The 21,655-nt window shown below is 25.4% G+C and overlaps 1 protein-coding gene across 1 annotated transcript in view; it reads right to left on the reverse strand.

Annotated features, from left to right (window-relative positions):
* The window catches only part of LOC129968756 (WD repeat-containing protein 19-like), a 38,476-nt gene extending 18,961 nt beyond the window's left edge, over positions 1–19,515 (reverse strand). Inside the window, exons 1-26 of the mRNA XM_056082979.1 lie at positions 19,404–19,515; positions 19,015–19,144; positions 18,527–18,618; positions 18,383–18,448; positions 17,503–17,628; positions 15,272–15,370; positions 14,277–14,487; positions 13,885–13,997; positions 13,378–13,459; positions 12,151–12,245; positions 11,555–11,795; positions 10,475–10,589; positions 10,245–10,351; positions 9,481–9,603; positions 8,220–8,375; positions 5,983–6,063; positions 4,881–4,947; positions 4,638–4,801; positions 3,318–3,355; positions 3,134–3,231; positions 2,990–3,051; positions 2,614–2,837; positions 2,431–2,500; positions 968–1,038; positions 357–432; positions 103–185 (exon numbers count right to left, since the gene is read on the reverse strand). Coding sequence (XP_055938954.1) covers positions 103–185; positions 357–432; positions 968–1,038; positions 2,431–2,500; positions 2,614–2,837; positions 2,990–3,051; positions 3,134–3,231; positions 3,318–3,355; positions 4,638–4,801; positions 4,881–4,947; positions 5,983–6,063; positions 8,220–8,375; positions 9,481–9,603; positions 10,245–10,351; positions 10,475–10,589; positions 11,555–11,795; positions 12,151–12,245; positions 13,378–13,459; positions 13,885–13,997; positions 14,277–14,487; positions 15,272–15,370; positions 17,503–17,628; positions 18,383–18,448; positions 18,527–18,618; positions 19,015–19,020 — 2,666 coding nt within the window. The 5' untranslated portion in view covers positions 19,021–19,144; positions 19,404–19,515. The remainder of the gene's footprint in view (positions 1–102; positions 186–356; positions 433–967; positions 1,039–2,430; positions 2,501–2,613; positions 2,838–2,989; positions 3,052–3,133; positions 3,232–3,317; positions 3,356–4,637; positions 4,802–4,880; positions 4,948–5,982; positions 6,064–8,219; positions 8,376–9,480; positions 9,604–10,244; positions 10,352–10,474; positions 10,590–11,554; positions 11,796–12,150; positions 12,246–13,377; positions 13,460–13,884; positions 13,998–14,276; positions 14,488–15,271; positions 15,371–17,502; positions 17,629–18,382; positions 18,449–18,526; positions 18,619–19,014; positions 19,145–19,403) is intronic.
* Positions 19,516–21,655: the final 2,140 nt, after the last annotated feature.

Consider the following 21,655-nt stretch of genomic DNA (forward strand, 5'->3'; position numbering starts at 1 on the left):
AACTTTGGTCGTTTATATTTTGACAATAAGTATTAATTGGAAAAGATTTGCAATTATTTTCAGTTTAATAAATTACATAAAAATTTAATGAATATTTCATACCAGTTCTTCAATTTTATGTACAAAGTAGCAGCATTATCAACAAATCCACCTTTTTCATACAGCATTGCAGCATCAGATATTACCTATATTAAAAACATAAATAACTTTACAATTTTTATCTCACTATTGTATGTGAAATCAATAACATGATGTTAGAGATCTAATTTTAGAAGAAATAATAAAATGTATCGAACTTATTAGTTTGATAAACTAATCAATTCTAACAAAATTATTAAAATAAGTGTAATAAAAACCTTCATTTCCTCTAAAATATTTGCACATTCTTGATACAAAACAGGCTCGTTTAATTCTTCTGCTATTCCTATTCCTCTGAAAATAAAATTATAGTTGTAATACATATTTCATATTTATAATTAAAAATTATAAGATATGGTGTAACTCAAAAACAAAATCATTCTTAAAAAAACGACAAAACTTATTGGATTTTTGAATATGTAAATCAATTATTACATTTAGAACAATATGTTTTTCAAATAATTTATATAAAATATCAGCTATTAAATAGTGAGATTTTATACAATATAAGCAACATGTCACTGTTATTAATTATAAGAAAAATACTAACCATGATTACTATATGCAGGCAATGGCCAATGCAGTCAGGAAAAGCAGAATAAGTATATTTAAGTATATACATGAGTTGTTTTGCTGACAATTTTATTATAAAAATCAAATCAACTATTACAGAATCGCATATACTTATTGATATAATCCAATTTATATTCAAGTACTTAAAAAAATAAACGATTTAGATATAAAACATGACTGAAATCCTTAATTCAAAAATGAATAAATGCAACAAGTTTGTTAAAATAACAACAACAAAAAAATATGTTGCTTTTACCTTCTATAATCACCAGATCTAATTGAAGTTCTAGCAATACCAGCCTTACAAACATTAATATGGCGCCTCACCTACAAGGAAGTAAAATTCATATTCTTTTTAATAGGTGTCATTTATGATTCACAAATACACAAAATGTATCACAATATTAGATATCCTTTTAATTTTAAATTGATTTTTTTAATCAACAATCATTTACTAAATCTTTTGTACTATTTATTCTGCAAACTATTATTATTATTATTATTATTGTAAATGTAATAGACATAGGTTTGGACTGCTTATGTTTATGTGCTTCTATTATATGATATAATATAATGATATGATAAATTTTTATGTGATGATATGATAAATTTTTAACTGAATGTAGCCAACTATTGTATCAATAAGCAGGCAAATCAATTTCTAATGAGGCTTCTAAATCAGCAAATTATGTTGTTCTCACCATTTAAAATGACTTCGCTTTGGACTAAATTAAATAGGGTGATGTACAACTTTTCAAAAATATAAAAATCGATCCTTTCAGCCCTTTCAATATCAATACTTAACAGAAGTAAGATTAAACTTGGATAAACTTCCATCTATTTTGATTCTCTAATCATAACAAGAAATTAATTTTTTGAATTTGCTTGAGAATAATTTATTGGTATTTAGATATTTCGATTATACAATATAGAGAATTAATGAAAGAAAGATGAAATAAAGTTTAAATTAATTACATGTTGGCACAGCATTTTTATTTAATGCAGAAAATAATAATCTGTAACATAGAAGTTAAAGTGAAGCCAGAGTTAAAGTGATTAAGAAATTATTTTTAGAATATAGGTTAATTAGAAATTATTACACATATATAAAGAATATCCTGATATAACAACTTTTAGAGGCAGAAAATTCATGCAGAATAAACATTTATTATAACCTCAATAACCTAGAATACAGATTTAAACACAATATTGTAATAGATTTTGTACACAATATTGTAATTAAATCAGTTAGTATTATTTTCACTGTATTACAGTCACTATAAAACAATTTATCATTTGTAGAACATCTTTTAATATAGTACACCCTTTCTCAATAGTACCAGAGTAGAAATCAACTAGACTCATACTGCCATTATGAAAACTTTATATAAGCTAATAAAATTCAGTTCTTTTATTGCTGCTAATCACAGCCAATCAAGGCCAATTGGGTGATATGAGATTAATTTTGTTTTGTCTTTTAAATATATGTTTTAATGTCCAATATTATATTAAATATTAAATTAATAGTTTGAATCAAAGTTCAAGAATATATATTATAAGCAAAAAACTGCTCACTTATAAAAAGATCATAATGTGTAGAAACTTAAGCACAGTAACTAATAAATCAAATCTTGCAATATAACAAGATTAGAAATAAATTTTTTCTCTCATTTTAAGCAAATTTCCAATGTGGCAAAAAATCTTTGTATTTATACATACCAAATACTCATCACTAGATTCAATCTGCAAACCTTTTTCATAGTTATTAAGAGCAGCAGTTATATCTCCTCTAAAGGAAAAGAATACATAAAAATATATAGATATATAAAATTGCCTTAAACTAAAATTCATTTTAACTTCAAGAACAAAACAAAAGGCAATTTAAAAATTTCATATACATACGTGAATTCAAGTTGTTCAGCATATTCTTTTGAAATCAGAGGAACTTCTAATGGACTCAAAGTTGTGGCTAATTTCAAGGCAGAATCCCATTGAAAAAGATTTTTCCTCATTTCTAAAGCTGCAGAAGGCTTAGATGAAGATAAATATAAACTTTGAGCCAGTTCATAATTCTTAAAAAAGAATTCAGCTATATGACCAGCAAGAAGCTTTGTATCCTCTACCTCCTAAATAGACATTTAACAGTTGCAAAAATTATACTTTAACAGAAAGCATTAGATTTTTACAAATAGAAAAATTTATATGATAAAGAATAATAGAATACAGTCAAAATAAAACATTGTCAAATTAAAATAATAATATAATTAAATCATCTTACTTTTATTTCTTCAAGTATCATAACCTTACTTCCAGCACCAAGTTTTTGAAAAATTCTATAGGCTGAAACAGGAAATAAAATTTTTATATGAAAATATCTCAACAAGTAAAATGAAAAATGAAACCTAAATTAAAATAATTTCACCTGCTTCTATGTCTAAACTATAAAGAGCAGCTTTAGCCAATTCATTCCAATGTTTTTCAGACTTCATCAATGAAGACAAAGCATAAGCTTGATCAAATCTAATAATACAAAATATAAAAAGATGCAATGTTAAACTTTGAAATAATACAAGAAATCTGAAAATAATAATGATGATAATATTTACCTTTGCAATCTTATAGCAGTCTTGAAATTGCTATCAAGCTGGAAAACAAAGAAAAAATATGGAATTTGTGGCAAAGTATATTTCTAGCTTATCACATCATCATAAAACTTCCATTGATAAGAGACAATTTATAAAAACTATTTTAATGATGCTTAATGCATTTGAATCATTAAGTCAGCCAGCTGGATTGCTTTGATAATTATAGTTATTATAATAGCCCACATCTCATATACTCATATTTGTAGGGGGTATAAATAAATGTATACTGTAAGTAAAATTTAGAATTCTAGTAAAAATCTATCAATGTTAATGTTAGCTATCAATGCTATTCTTAATTCTATCATTGTTATGGGAGCAAAGCTCATTTATTTGGTGAGCAAGACATGCATCAAATTATACAAATCATAACATTATTAGGGTTACCAATAAATATTTGGTTATTGTGATAAAAATCATATATCATGCACAAACGGTCTCTCTCTCTAAAAAAAATCATAAGTGAAATAAATAAATGAAAAGAATCATTCAATAAGGAAAAATTTCAATAACAATATAGTAAGAGAGCAGATTCAAATCATTTTTATATGATCAAATATTTTTTTTTCTTTTTACTGAATAAATAGGTTTACAGTAAAAATAAATTTCTTTGGTTCAAAATGGAACAAATTTTCAATTACTGTATAAAAAGTAAAATTCTTAATGTTCATAAAACGTTTCCACAACTTGAGGAATCTATAAGTAATTGTACATTTGCAGATTTATATTTTTGTTGGAAATGTACAGAGCATAAAATGAATATATTAGTGTTTCTTGTGCTTCAATATGCAGCATTTATTATTCAACGTTTTTTAATAAACTTCTACAGAAATACCAGTTAATTTAATATTTTGTGTATACTGATTTTTTAAAGAAAACAATCTAAATACATAAAGGACTCCTAAAATAACCATATCATCTTCTCAACTATAGAATTTCAAGCGGAAAATGAGGATTCAAAAATAAATATTTCAGTACTATCAATTCTCAAATACCAAAACATTCCCCATTTTCGCACATATGCTATTAGGGATTTATTTTACCAAAATAGAGGCGAGATGAAAGAAATAGCATCTAATAGGTCAGAAATCAAGGTTAAGGCCTAACAAAAAATCTGAAAATGTGCACATCTTTCTGCATATCAATGCTTTGCAGAGTTAAATCATTAGAAAGAATTAATTTCAGGATTCTGAAATGAACAGAATCTAAATGTATGATTAACTTTAAAAAAAGGCATATTTTCAAAACAAACATTTATAGAACAAAGGCCAAGAGACAAAATACTTGATTAGGGTCTTGTGCATATCCATAAACATCTAATTGATGACCAGGAACTGGCATAACAGATGTTTTGCCTGTTGGAGTAAGAAATGTGATCTCTTCTTCTACTAGTAGAGCAGGGTATAAATCATTTCTTGGAAAAGAATGAAGGTGCTCAACCTTGCTTCCTGATAATGAAGAAAACATCACATAAATGTTCTTTAGTTGCCATTCAAAAAAGTATTTTTTGGCTGAAAATTTTCTTACCTTCAACACTATCACAGATATAAATGAATGTATTTGCTTTTGCATCATCAAAAGCAATAAAAACTCCCTAAAGGTGAACAAAAATAAATATTTTTAATGGATGTGTTTTATTATAGTTCACTTAAAAAAAAGCAAAGATAAAAATTTATTCCAAATTCAATATTGTATCGATTATATAATTTTTCTGAGATAATTTGCTCAATATAAAAAAATACAGTATTAAAAAAACTTGATCATTGAATATATATATTTTTTAAAAATTTGAAAAATTTGTAAAAATAAAAAAAAACTTGGTAATTTTATACAATATTTTGAATTAAAGTCATCAAAAAACTAAAATATGTACTTTATATTTTTATTTTGTGATTTACAGAGAAATACGAGATAACCATAATGTTTAAGATGCAAATCTATCCATACGAAAAAAAGCCTATTTCTAACAATCAACAAAACTTAAGCCCATGCTTATCTCTAATAACTTAGAAATTAATTGTTAGGACACAATTAAAGTGATATATAGCATAGTTTTCCATATAACAATAAATATTTGTTTCATTTCAATTATACTTATTTGTGTATGATATCATTCAGGTACATTGCTGAAATTTAGATACATTTAGATGTTTTACATATATATGAAAAACATGCAATCTTTAATCCATTACAGTCCACTGGACATCACAGTGATGAAATATTCACTGTCCAGTACCACTGGACATATTTCATTGACATAAGGGTTCTTCCTAAATTTCTTTTATATTTCACTTCACCCAACTGCTATATTTATAATCTTTGATAAATTTTAAAACTCATTTGCCAACTCTAATAAAATCAATGGACCTTAGAGAGTTAAGAAAACTTCAGTAAATAAAAAAGAATTGAATCCAAAATTTAATATACAAAATCACTTATTAAATACCAAAAAGAATCAGATAAATTATTTTTTATACACTAGTGTTTCTAATTAATCTCAGTTTTATACATGTGCAACATTCAAATTCAGTATTTTAATACAATTTAATATCAAATTAATTATCAGTTTGGAATTACAAACAGAAATATTATTTATTAAAAGAATTAAAAAAGAACTTTACAATATTACCTTATATAATGTACTGTGATTCCATAAAATATGAGTAACATTGGATGAAAAATTAGGGACAATCAGCATGGTGGAATCTAACTGCAAAATTTCAAGAATATTAAATTATTGCAATTTGTAAAACACAATCAGTAATTTTTTTTTTTAATTTTTGCTCAAGTAAGCATTTTAAAAAATCAATTTGTCTCTATTACATAATAATATTCTGAAGACTTTCTCTTCCTTTGATTAGTAATAGAAGTACTGTGCATTTCAATAACAGTGAAATTTAATAACCCTCTCAGAAAGATATCAATCTGTTTCCAACAATTGTTAAACGTTATTAAGAAAATAAAATGGCATAGTTAACAAGAAATTTTGCAAGCTAATGAAGACTAGGCAAATTTCAGATTGCAAACACAAATGGTATAAAAAACAATAATTAAAAAAACCTAAAAGTAATTTTGTAATCTTCAATTTTTTTAAATTTAGTTTTAATTCTATAGATAGGGATGTTAGGATATTTATGTCTGCCTTCATTAACTTGGTTAAATGCATACTAAAGATGCATTTTTTATAGATAAAAATCTCTTAAAGAATACATTCCCACTCTATTCACAAATAAATTAAGTAAAAATAAATGTTATTGTTAAAAAAATATTATTATTATAGAATATAAATATAGATACAGTATGCACTAAGTGGCCAAATTATTATGACAACTTCACATTTATATATAAATTGGCTAAAACTTCATGTTGTTACAGCTAGAGGATGAGATAACTTAAAAAATGAAATGTAGGACAAATGAAACATCAATTGCAGTGTTTTAATTGCTAAGAAATGGGGGTAAAACACAATTTAACTTAGTTTGAATGCAGGATAATTGCAAGTGCACAAAGCGTCAAAACCAGTATCAGTAAAACGACTGCACTTGTGAAGTGTTCGAGAGCTGTAATTATTAATGTTTACAGAGAATACAAGCAAAAAGTCAGATCTAAATGTCCGACTTGTGGCCATTATAGACTGTAGTTAACTGTTAGTACTAATATAGATTTAAGGAAAAAATTAAATCTACCTTTATTCATAATTTAGTATTAAAATATACATGCAAATGCTCGATTAGAAAAGAGATTTGCCAGAGTTGTCAAATCAAACAAACGAACTACAGTAAGTCAAATTGCAGACAATCTTGATCTTGCAAAGATCTCTGAATTAATTATTTACCAAACATAACATCGCATAGGTGATGGAAGCCGATGACTTGTTCAAAAACCTCTACTTGAACAAAAGCAGATATCACCAGTTCACAAAAGGACTGGACAGTAGATGACAGGAGAAGGGTTAAGTGGTGCAACAGATTGCATTTTCAATTGCAGTGACAGGGTGTGAAAATGGAGAAAACAATACAAAAGCATGGCCCCAACTGCATTGTCACAATATTTTAAGCTAGTAAATTAAATATTATGATTTGGTGGATGTTTTCTAGGCATTGTATGGGTACTTAAATTACTGTGTAACAATGTCTGAATGTCCAAGGGTATTAAATTCTCATTGTAGATCAAGTACATCCTTTCATGTTAATAGAGTTATCTGCTGGGGATGGATATTTCAGCAGGACAATACTTCCTGTCATAAAGCTGGTATTGTCAACAGATGATTCGAAAAGCAAGACAGTGACTTAATCTCACTTAAATGCCCTGCACAATCACCAGACCTCAATCCATTTGAGAATCTGTAGGATGAGATCAATGGAGCATTAGGCAGTTGGATTTAATACCATCAAATTTTCAAGAATTGGAAAGTGCAGTTCATCAAGTATGGTATAGAATTCCTCACAGTACCTATCAACATCTCATACAGCCCATGCAGCATTAAAAGCAAAAGGTGGTCCAATATTGTGTAGAGGGAATGGTCATAATAATTTGTTCATACAGTGTATATGAAAAGAACATCAATTTTTCTTTCTAACACACTGTGATATCAGCAATTAAATGTGGCTCATTTATAATACCAATCAAGAAAATTTTCTTTATTTTCATATTCTAATATGTATTTCAAATTTTATTTTTTACTGTGCTATTTATACTGTGCTTATTCTATGCTTAATAACTTTATTAACTTAGTAAATATTTTTTTTTCTGCTAAGTAATTTCCAAAACGCATATTGCATCTTATTATATGTTTTATGTATAAAAGTACCATAAATGATTTTAAACAAATAATTCAAATTCTAGAATGTAAATAAATGTCCTTACCGGATTGCAGATGAAAGCAGCACCTTTGGAATCAATTATAAGAATCCGTGTCCCAGAGAAATCAGGTTGCAGATCCTTAATTCCTGTGTTTTGAGGATGTTGAGTAGATACACAAAATTCCCACTCCAATAATGAAAAAAGGTGAATCATTCCAGTCTTGAAAAATACAATTTTCAATTCAAATACTGAAGAGACAGCATACATAATATTTATTGAAATATGATATTTTTTATATATATGCTATTATTTTTCAACTTCCAATATATTATTATAAAAAAGATAAGAAAAGAGAACAAACTAAATTTACTATCAAAAGGTATGTACAAACATGGTTGCTTTACAACATAATTGCTGTGAAGATTTAGATCTTTATGATATTAGTGAATTAGGTTCTGATCTCCTCTTTGAAGAACATTGAAACCAGTAGTATGAGATGGGTCAAAATGTTCTTTTGAAGTTCATTAAGCTTTGAGGAGCTTTCAAAGCTCCTCTAGAAGTTTTGATCTTCAAGCTAATTCTTCAATTTATGAAAGAAATGCAAATCTTTTGGAACTAAGGTGTGTCCTTAATGAAGAGAAAGAAGGATCCAAGTCTGTTATGAAAGAAGATCTTGTTCAACAAGTTGATTAAATGATTAGAAAAAAACAGAAGATGGTGAATCAAAAGCAATGAGTAGGCTGATCAGCATACCGAAATTCCTGCACCATATTCTTTCCTTGAAAGAAAATTTAAAGAACTTCCAAATTAATAAGGAGCTTTAAAGGAACACTAAGGTCTATCTCATATTGCTAATAGAAAAAGAGGATCCCATATCTAGTCCACCAACAAGACAAAGGCCAGCATGTTCATGTTGATTATGTTGAAAAGTAACCATGTTTGTAGAACTTTTGGTAATAAATTTATTTCATTTCTCTATTTTAGATTCTTTTTCTTATGATACATCAGAGTATTAGGAAAAATGTACTCGCAATACAATAATTGCATTAAATCACACAGATTTTTCTCTGTAAGTGGTTAATACATTTTTTTTAAAAATGGCATTAACGTGAAAAAATTTGATATAAAAACTTCTTTGGAGTTTAATTTTATTTAAAATATTATAACATATATAATTACATACATATACATTTGTTCATTTACATACACTATACATGAACAAATTTAATTATGCTTAGAGAATTCATTTGCATTATATTTTAACAATTATCATGTCTCTTAAAATATCTTAAAAGAATCAATTGAAAAAGAAAAAATTCCTCACATCAGTTCCAAATATCAGAAAATCATTGGTTAAGGCATGGCAAGTAATAACTGTATTTCTTTGGTCAGGATCAGGAAATATTCTTGATTCTCTCTCCATGCAAGGCATATTGGGTTCATCTATCTATTTAAATAGATATTTGAGATGTTTAACTGAAATATTCAATATTAAATGGTCCGAATAGCAAAGAAACAGAATTTCAATATCATATGTATTTATTTTTCAATGATTTCTCTTAATTTTTATACCTCTGATTTATTTAGTATACATATACACTGAATTCCTTAAATCATCATTTGCTTTATTCTGTAATATTTAAAAATAGATTTTTTGGTACGAAGCTTATAAAAGTACGAGAAAGAAATAGTAAAGTAGTTGAAATAGGGTTAGTGCTATTTTTTAGTGACCTTATTTTTTTCAAACAATTACAACTTCATTATCTTTGAACTTCAAAAAAATATATGCATTTAAAACTTTGAAATGTGAAAAAAAAAATTATTAAAAAATTCTTATTTTAATTTTCTTGAAAATTATCATACTTAAGACTGCATGAAATTTCATTGAATTCAGGTAAATTAGTAATAAGTCTTCAAATGGAAAAGTATAGAAATTATTCTTAAGTCAAATTAAAAAGAACATTGATTGAATAGCACCAATTCTTGATATCATCACCTCTTGTAACAGAAAATAATCCTTAAAATAAAAATATTGTAAATGAATGTTCAATTATTATTGTTGTTGTTATACATAAAAGTATTACAAACCATATGAAGTTGTATCTTGCCATCAATTAAAGCAGAAGCATAGTCACTGTTCAAATACAAACTTCTTACTGTACTCAAATATTCTCTATCAGATAAAAACTCAGCCCCTAAAATAGAAATCCAGTATATAGATATAACAGCAACTGTAAATAACATAATCATTAAAAATATTACATAATACATTAAATTGCTACTTTGTTTACAAATTCCTAATAATGAAAAATTAGTACCTGTGTCATTGAGAGTATAAAACCAGGCTCTGTTATTCATTCCAACTGCAAGATGAAAAGGCCCTAAAGCTATAAATTTTGGTTCAATGTCTATTTTAAGTTTTGTAACATTATCCTGAAAAGAAAATGTACAGGTTAAAGATTTTTTTACGTATAATTTCACAAAAATAAAAACAATTACATTCTTAAGAATTAAAGGTATTTTAGAAGTCCAAAGACTAAAAAACAATTATTACTTGAAATGAACAATGATTAATAATATTAGTTTAATAATAGTAAAGAGAGTGCTTCATTTAATTGTTTATAAAGGCAAACAGAAATTATTAATTAAAAATCTTTTTGAAGGAAAATAAATGCAGATTAAATTACAATAAGATGCACAGTTGCTCTTCTAAAAGTAATTAGAAATCTCTGAAAGTCGTGCCAAATCTCCTCCGTAAAAGATAATTAAATATTTGAATAAAATAATACAAAAGAAATAAATGGTAATTAATTAAAATTCTACTTCAGTAAAATCTTTTTCTATAAATCAGGCAAAAAAATCATAGGTACTAATTATTTTTCATGATTTCCTTTAAATTTTTTGATAGTGTGCAATTTTTGTAACCTACTAATTTGCAATGTGTTTCAAACAAAATAGGAGTAAATTATAATCATTAATTTTCATATTACATTAATACTATGCTATAACTACTGAACATTTGAGAAAATATTTACATGTGATATAAAGGTTTAAAAGAAATGCTTTTCTAGATATATATCTTATTATCCAACATGACTAGCAAAGTAAAATAATCACTATAAGATGTAACAATTTATTAAAGATGAAAAAATATTGTAAAAGAGGGAATTTCGTTTGATAAAAATATAATTCCATAGTTCTATTAACATTTTTTAATAATGAGGTAAAATTCATTGTCATCTGAGTGCAAGTAAAAAATTGCTCCATTTGATAAAAACAATTCTCCTTCATTATCATCAAGTGTAATTGGAATATATCACTAAAACTTTTGTGCAGAGTGCGTTTTAACTTTTAATTTAAACAGAGTGAAACACCAGAAGCAAAATTTTACCATTTACCTTTTTTCTAGCAGAATAAATGGAAACTTCATATAATGAACTGAGATGGGCTAACTTTTGACTAAAAACAGAACCCAAAACAGGTAGCTTAGTCAAGTATACATGCAGATTTCCCTCACTCCCAGCCAAAGCCAATAACTGGCCATCATCACTCCACTGAATTCCATCAATATATTGTTCATCATCAACAGTAATCATGTGTAGCATTTCTTGCAAATTTCGAATGTCATAAGTTTTTATTCTACAGAATGGAAATAAATCAAAGTAACTAAAAACCACTACAAATTAACTCCATTGTCAAAGTGTTTTTCAACAGAATTCTATATAATTTTTTATTCAAAATATATGTGATTTGATAAATGGAAGCATCATACAGAGATATATTTTTTATTATTAACCAGATCACATCTAAAGCAGCAATGAATAAACATGTTCCAAATTTTGAAACATTAAATAATTCAACCATTAAACAAATAAAAATTTCAAAAACATAAAAAAAATTTGCACATTATTTTTATTATTTATGATCCAATAAAATACATTTTAGAATACATAGTTTTAAAAAATCTTTAAAGAATTGATGCTTTATAACTTACTTATTATCATCACCACATCCAATAACTTTTTTTTCTGAAGCACAATAGGCCATATAAGTAAGATTATTTTTGAAACACTGCACATGACACATTTCCTAGAAATAATATCAAATAAATGAAAAATTACTTACTTGGGATAACTTAAATCGAAGTATTCACTAATTTCAAATCTCAAAAGCACTGAATGACAATGAACTTTTTTTTTCTTTTAAGTTGTTTAACTTGCATTTACACTTTATGTACTAAAATTTATCCCTGTTAATCATATATCTCTAATAATCTTTCTAAATTATTTTAAAACTGCATCAATTAATTTGTTTATTTAGGTTTATTTTTAGCAAAGAGAAAAAAATGAAAATATTTTATAAGCCAACTCTAAAATGGCTATGAATTAGAAAATTTTCACTTTATAACTTCTTTTAATATCATTCTGAAATTAAAGTTAGGGGGGGGGAGAGAATGGAAAAAAAGCATATATTTGTTGAATATGATAGTTTAAAAGAAAACAACATAAATAAAATACTAATTTTTCAGACATTTGTTATTAAGGGAATATACATAAACGTTCTTTATACTATGAGTATTTTTCCTATAATCCCAAAAGCAATCACAATGATTTTTTTCCACAAATTAAAAGCAATAGGAAATTTAAAGCAACTTTTCCGAAATTTAAAAGATATAAATTAAATGATAGTTCTATATTTTTTATCAAAATTATTGATAGAATACAATAATAATCAATAATAAATACTCAATACATTAATAACATGAAAATCAAAACAGTATTAAATACAAGTAATAAAAAATATGATTCTACTATATCATATTGCCATTATGATACAATAAGTGAAATAGCATTGTAGGATATTTTTTCACAAATTTACCAAATCTTCTAGAGAAAGTATGATTAAACTACAAGATGAACAGAACATGTGATAATCATTATTTATTAAACAGACTATTTTAAAGCATTAACATTTTTAATAAAAATATGTGGATATAAACATAATTTTTAAAAATATGTATTGTAAAAAGTACTATAATCTCTTAAAACTACAGTACTATCATCTCTTCAATCATTAAAACATTATAATATGCAAATACTTTGGTAACAGCAAAAAAATTAATCAATGTTGAAAAACATAATTAAATTGAATTATAATTAAATACTAATAAAATATTAAAATTTAATAAAAAAATATTTGTTATAAAGAGAGGAACTATTACTTGTCCTATTTCTTTGAGTAGTGTGGAAAGAACAATAAAAAATCCAGAAGAAAATCCTAAGAGAATGTATCCTTCACCATGCCTAAATAAAGATTTTTTTTCAAATCAATATTTAAATCTAAACATTAAATTTTTTTCTAAATGGAAAATATTTTAAAACAAATTTTAGAAAATTTTGATTTTTATGCAATAATATTTTTAAAAAATGATAAAATCTTGTTAAATTTTTAATTTATCAAAAATTTTATTAAAATTACAAAACATTCACAGACTGTTACCTCAAAAAAAAAGCTAAATTCAGTATACTAAGTTCAAGGACCTGCTTTACAGAGCCAAGAGATATATACATACATATATGTATGCATTTGCTTTTATTATTATTAAAGAAATTGCATTTAGCCTTAATATAATGCTAAAAAGTATGATACACAAACCAAATCTTTAGAAATTAAAAAGAAAAATTTATCTCTACATTTTTTTTTTAAATATTGAATAAAAAATATTCACCAATAATAATCTACTACACTTCCATATTTTTCTTGAAAAGACAATACAATTGGATCTTCAGGATCATGAATATTAAGGAGGAAAAGTGCTTTTCTGTTCAAAATCAAGCTCACCTAAAATAGACATAAAAATATTATTCTTAAAAATACATTTCTAAACGAATTTAAATTCTATGATCATAACTCAAAATTAATCTTTACCTAAAATATCAGATAAATAAATGAAGTGCGATGTAAGAGAACATTTTCAGTTATCAAATCTTCAATTTATCACATTTTGCTTCAATTTATAACAAAAACACATGACAAAATTCTGTTATTCTCAACAAAAACTAAATAAATTATTCCAACCAAAACACATTATAACTAAGGAGAAAAAATTATTCAACGTACAGTGGTTTCTCCACCTCCTGGTGCATCTTGCTTCATAGAAGAGAACTGAACTTGTGAAGGTTCTCCTTTCAAAGTTGTCCGGAACATGGTATCTCCATCAGCATTACTCAATGTAAAAGTCTTGTCACTTGCAACAAGAGCTAAATAATTTTGCTGACTCCATGCTCCATAGGTTATCTGCTTGTTATGCTTGCCCAAAATTGAAATTTTTCTTTAAAAAAATATATAAATAAACAAATTATAGCACATAAAAAAGACTCAAGATTAGAAAATTGAACGAACAAATTTTTAATGATTCATCAAATATGCCATTAACCATTTCATCATTGTAATAGTTTTTCTTTTGTTATTAAAATGAAATAAGTATGAAAAAAATGGATCATAATGATGGAAAATAGATCAATTTGATATGAATCATTTAAAAGAAAATTATATACCTTTAATTCAAAAAAAAAAGAGAGAAAAGAAATATGCATTTCATATTTAGCATGTGATTATGAAATGTGAAAAAAAAATGAAGTCTTCCTAATATCTTTTTTTTAATGTGTCAAAAGTCCAGTTTTTCAAAGATTTAAATACTTTTTAACTGTAAAATTGTAAGTATATTTCTAGTCAAGTAATCATTGCAATGAATTTTGTTTTTTAAATACTGAATTAATTTATCAATAATATATGAAAAATAACTTTATTAAATAAAATATAACAGTTGGAGTATATAAATGGATATTTTTAAATAATAATAATATCTCACATTATAGTAATATAAATTATTTTTCTATATAAAAACAAAATTATTATCATAATTTGTCCTGAATAAAATACAATAAAGCTGGTGCAAGATGAAAATAAAACCTTGAACTTAACTCATAAGCAATATTTTAACTTACTTTCAGACATTTAATTTCACAAAAAAACAGAAAATCAAATTAGTAGCTTATAATTCCTTAGGTAACAATAATAACAAGTGATAAAAAAACATTTTTAAAAGCACTTACTTTGATGTCCGATAGCTATATATCAGCAAGTTTCCTTTAATAGTACCAACAGCAAGCAAAGGTGCACTTTTTGACCAAACTATTAAAGTCATTGGATCTCTAAAATTCATGAAAATACTTTGTAACATAGATAATGTTGAAAACGATTCAACACACTAATATTTAATTTACAGAAAATATTTATTTATATACATAAAATACAGGAATATTAGTTATAATTCTTAAGTATGGATTCATCATATTCTAGGATTTGAAAGCATAAGAAATTTCACATTCTAGTGCTCGTTGGATATAGATTGGTCAAAGTATCTGCTCATAATCAATCTGAAATACTGACATCCAGTCACAGTTTTGGTCAAAAAAAGTGAGCAATTTTGGAATTCTATTTTCACAGAAAATAAAAACCCAGAATCACATCTGGTCATTTAAGTTTCAGCATTCCCTACATATTTAGAAAAGAAATCCCATCTGCAAAAGCCAGATGATGCAATATGTCAGAAACAGAATTATGAATGTAAAAGATTAGCATTAATTATATGGCTCTTCAAATTAAAAGAAAAAATGATATTCTAGAATTGCTTCTTCAAAAAATTGGTTAGATCATTATAATATGTTTATTTAAAGTGATTTACTTTTTAATAACTCATTAGCATTAATTTATATTCACAAGAAGCTACAATACTTTTTTCCTATGAATTAATTTATTAATTCCCTATAAATCAATAATCTCTTCTGTAATACAAATATCTTGAATAATATAAACATTTTACATATTATAGAATTTATCAGTGATAATAGAAATCTTTTCTATTATCAATGATAACAAAATAAGTTTATTTAAATTTTAAAACAATATTTGTCACCTATTTAATTACCTGGTATTCATTGATTATTTCCTTTTTTGATAACTTATTTTTTAAATTTTACATGAAATTGATAGTATAAAAAGCTAAAATGTATATCTCAACCAGCATGAGTTTCAGAGATTCTTTTAAACTAAAGTTTCAAAGGAAAATAAAAACAATATTAATATGGAAAATTTCCAAAAATCCGGATGATCAATGGGTATAGTATAATGCAAGTATGGTGAAACAGTCCAACAGGTTCAATAACACAGAACAAAGTTTATTCAACACAAAAACATGAATACATAGAAAACAAAACACAGCTGAAACATTCACAAGAACAACACCACAATAACAGCAAATAAGTAGAAATCAGTAATAGACAATAATAACAGCACAAAATGCTCAGAGAGAATTCTACAGGAAGAGAGATTCCACATAACTATTCAAGCTTATCCATCATCTACTATTCTTTATTATTTATCTGTCTATCCTGAGCTCCACAACTAATACAATGTTCGACTCCTCCGCACATGAATCAATATTGCTTCAATACTTGACTTCAAGACAACTAGGCACACATTTCAATGTTGCTCAGTATTTGCTTGACAATTAGCCATATCTCAAAATATTATTAATACAGAAAATTTTCAATATCCAGAAAATCAATAGATGCAATGTAAATGGATATATGGTGAAAATCAAATGATTCACAAAGCACAGATTCCAGACTTTTTATAATTTCCATAACAGGACAACGAAGATTGTAAAAAGATCATCTTAATTTGTGTGCATCTTAATGTATCGATCACCAAAATTGTTGCTATTTTTGGAATCTTTGATTTTGTTGCCAATGTTGTTAAATTGTCAACAAGTAGTCAACTTATCAACATTTTAACATTAATTCGTCATTCATTCAATATTCATAAAAGATATGTAAAACTGTCTTCCTTTACAGAAGACCCACTGTGCTGGGAAGCAACCTCACAAATTCTTAACAATATGCAACAATGAAGAGTTTTGAATATATGATTCAAATAAGCAAAAAAGTAAAAACTTCCTACAAAAAATGTACATGTAGATCTAAATACTGAAACATGATATTTTTACAAATTAGTTTGTAATCATTAAAGGAAGAGAAATATTAAAATGCATCCAAATAGCAACTATTCAAACTCAATAAAACAAAATTATTGCAAAATGCATACATTTCATTACTCAAAACAGATAATACTTGATTTTAAAAATTTTAAATAATTATTTACAAAAGAAGTTTTCAATTTGTAAGTTGTTCATAAAATATACAATTTATTTACTTTATAAAATTAAAAGCATTATTTGAAATATATATTACAAAATGTAAAGAGAAATATGAATGTAGAATACCTTAATCCAGAATCAACATGTGAAACTGTTCTTGTATTTGAATCCCATAATAACAAAGTATTTGAATGCTCACAAATGATGCTAAGGATTTGGCCATCTTTGTCCCATGACATTCCATTACAGATCCTAAAATTCATATAAACAATCTTAGATTATTTACAAAATTATTAATGAAGGTAATAAATTAACAATAATTTCTCATTAAACATATAAATTGAATGTTCATTAAACAATAGTTTTATTCCAAAAGGATCATAATACATCCAAAATAATAGAAAGGGAGAACTATTCAATTAATTAATAAAAATCCTAGAGATTACAATTATCACATGAAATTTTTATGTAAATAATTTCATAACAACCTCAAATAATATAAATCACATTCAAAACAGATATCTAAAAAATTTTTAATAAAACTTCTTTACAAGAGGCATTTTTTAATTTCATCACAAATTGCAAAATATATGTCCATATTTACTATTAAAGTTGCTCTTAGGATGTAACCTTCAAATAATAATATAACAGAAATAGAATTATTTTTTTTTTTCTGTACCTGTTACTTATCCTATAAACAAAAGAAATTTTAAAAGAAAATTCTTTCAAGAAAATAAAAAGCCATAAGGATATTACATTATTTCATTTTATTTCTAATTAGCTAAATAAATATTATTTTCCAATTTGTTTTTTAAATATTTGAAAATTGAGTTGAAATCTTAAGAGAATAACATGCCAGGCAAATATTTTTGATTTAAAATTTTGAGAAACATTTCTAAATAGATTATTTTTTTTTTTTTTTGGACTTGTCAATTATAAGTTATATAAATCATTAAAATAATTTTTCTTTGGTCATATATTAGTTATAGAATATCAAAAATCTTACCCAGGTAAGGATAACTCATGCTGTTTTTCACCATGTCTATCATAAATATTCACTGCTTGATCTAACCTAAAATTTCAAAGATACTTTTAATTAAAATTTCCTAAAGAGTAAAATGGACAATAGTTAATAAATAGAAAAACTTGCCCTGTTGAAACCAAAAAATTCCCTGACATAGATTGCCACAAAAACAGCGTAGGACCAGAACTAACACCTCTTCTAGGGATTGTAAATACTCTCTATAAAAAAAAAACAAGAAAAAAGATTATTTACTTCTTTTGAGTATTAAATAAAACAATAAGTATCATATGTATTAAATATGTCAAAAGCAGTTTTAGACAGTTCTAGTGATATAATGTTAAGCAATATTTTAGGAATCAAATACTAAAAATATCTCTGTTTTCTAAAGCAAAAATTATTTATCTTTAAGAGAGATTTACAGAGAGAAAAATCTAGGTAAAATTTACTAATAATTTAATATTTTATTGACAAAAAAATATAGATTATGAATACAAAATTTTAGATGATTTTAATAGAAAAGTTATAAAAGGACAATATTTGTTTATTCCATATTTTATAAATCCATATAAGTTTTTTATTATTAGATACTTTAATAATAAAATTTGAAAAGTTACCTTCATTTTGAATACTTTTTTGATATGTCTTTTTCTCTAAAACTGTACGATAAGATTTAAAAACTTCGAACAATCTGATGATATCACTACTATCATAAAAGCATCGAAAACAGAGAAATGAGAAAAGGTTCTACAAAAAAATATGTGCATTCAGAGAATTTAAGTCCATTCATAATCGGTGTAAAATTATGTTTGAAATGCATCTTAAATTTCACAGTAATCAATTAACAATCATCACTTAAATAATTTTATGATAATTAATAATTCATTTTTAAAATTCACTTCTTAAAATTTTAAAGAATTTCAAATTAAAAAAAAATCTATATTTTTTTATTAAATAATAAAATATATATTACAAGCCAGAGCGAAAGTTTACTGATTTATATTACTTCGAAATTTAATTTGAAACTTGAAAATATGAGGTTGGAATGTTTAATTCGAAACCTAAGTTGTAGTTGAAGAATGTTTTTACTGCCTTCGAAACTTAATTTAATCGGCACATCAGTTTGTTTGTTTATATCAGAGAAAGTGTCACAATTGCAGTCACAGTTAATTATTCTTCCCAAATTTATCAAACTTCTACGGACATATTTACAGTTATTTAGACATGCAAAAAATGCAATTTTTCTCAATAAATTATTAGAAATACTATTTAAGGTTTTCAAAAAAATTAAAATAAAAAAAAATTTTATTCCTACCTTTCGATTTTACATGTGCATTTTTTTACTCTACGTAATGTCAATAGATGGCGCTACAATGTCCCCGCTCTTCTGTTCATAGTTCATACAGCCGTTCAAGCATGAAAAAATATTCCCTAATTATACATAATTGTATATAATTAATGAAAAATTATATTATTTAGTTAAGTTATAAAATTATGTCAACCTTTACTTTAACGTCCTCTAAATTTATATGTACGAATTAAATTTAAAAGACAATATATATATATATAATTAATTAATTTCATATTACTTTATATTAATAAAAAGTAATTAGTTAATGTTTAATAATTATGGTTTATGAAAGAAATAAAGTATCAATTAGTATATAGATTATAATCAAATACGTAGAGTACTTAATTTTAATTCATACTAACTTTTTGTTAAGCTTAAAATGATAATATGGATCACTTTAATAAGTATTAATGTAAGGAAATTCAAACAATCAATAACACCTTCATTTTTGTTAAATTATAATAAATTTCACAAAGATTTCAATTTAGCAACTATCACGAAAATTTAAATTAATTATTCAAGGTTTTTACATTTACGAATTTTTTTCAAATTGTTCAAGAAAAATCTCTTACAAAACCTTACTTTCTTTGAAGATAATATAAAGAAGTTATATAGCTTGCTTTTATTTTAGATAGGAAGTTTGTTTTCAAAAATTACTTCAATACCTCACCAGTAAATTCTGCACAAAAGTGAATTTAATAATTTCAGTTAATGACGAAATTTATCATTTTCATAAAATAACAGGGTTCTTTCCCTTCAAACAAATCTTACATCTCATCTTCCTCTATGCTTCTTCTATTTGGGACTTTACTGCTAAAGCACCTCTAATAAAAGCTCAAATTATGCAAAATAAATTATTCAGGATTGTCGCAAGCGCACCATTGTTCATATGCAAAGATGTTCTCCATATGGATTTTAAAATACCAAAGCTCGAATAACACATTAATGAATTCCCTAGGAAATTTCTCAACCAATTATGCAATAGTAAAAAAAAAAAGGCCAATTTTTTTCACATCTTTGAAAAATTTCCATATCCTATTGCTAAAGGGGGCCTTTCACCTTTTAGATCATGTTAAAAAATTTCTCAGTACTTTTACATAATTTTACCTGCATCTCTTAAGTCATCATCGTGTCTAGCTACATACCTATTTTGCTTCTCACTACTTCACTGCTAATACTGGCGCAAAATGTTCTTAATGATTTTATTACATTTATCTGAGTAAAAGTACATCGTAACTAAGATTCAATTAAATATCCCACAATGGTATAATTTAAAAAATTAAAACAGAAAAAAGTTCTTGTTACTTCAGCTAGAATCCAAAAATTTTAGTTTACCCTGGTAGAATTCTCGAATAAATTTTGTCTTTTTGAACTATGATCAGAAAATGAAAATATTCTCAGCTTATGAACTCTTTTTTCAAACTTCGACGCCACATAGCCTGGCCTCTATTGACACAAAATATTCAAATGCTGTCTTCAGGATGCTGTACTATACATCATTCAGAATATCGAGTAATGCTGTGCAATAAATATAGTGCAATATCTTGTGCTAATAGTACAATACATAGCGTACAATATATTGTGCTAATAGTAAAGAGAAAGAGTTAAATACATTTTTCGTTTCCCTGTTATCGCACAATTTAAATTTTATTTTAAGAACAATATAAAGATTGATTAAATAAACTTAAAACACATGTTTAAAGTTAGAAACTTTAAACATTTTTTTTCTTCCTCTTTCGTTTTCAAATCATACTAATCCTCGTCCACTTAATCGTCTTCTTTCAGCTTTTTTTGAAATTATATATGGAAATATCGATTTAATTTCCCTAACAAATTCCTCATTTTTCGAATATGATTTTTCAATAGTAATTCCGGAGTTTTCTTACTAATAAATTGTACCTTATATG

This window comes from Argiope bruennichi, chromosome 1, assembly GCF_947563725.1.
Source record: "Argiope bruennichi chromosome 1, qqArgBrue1.1, whole genome shotgun sequence".
NCBI lineage: Eukaryota > Metazoa > Arthropoda > Arachnida > Araneae > Araneidae > Argiope > Argiope bruennichi.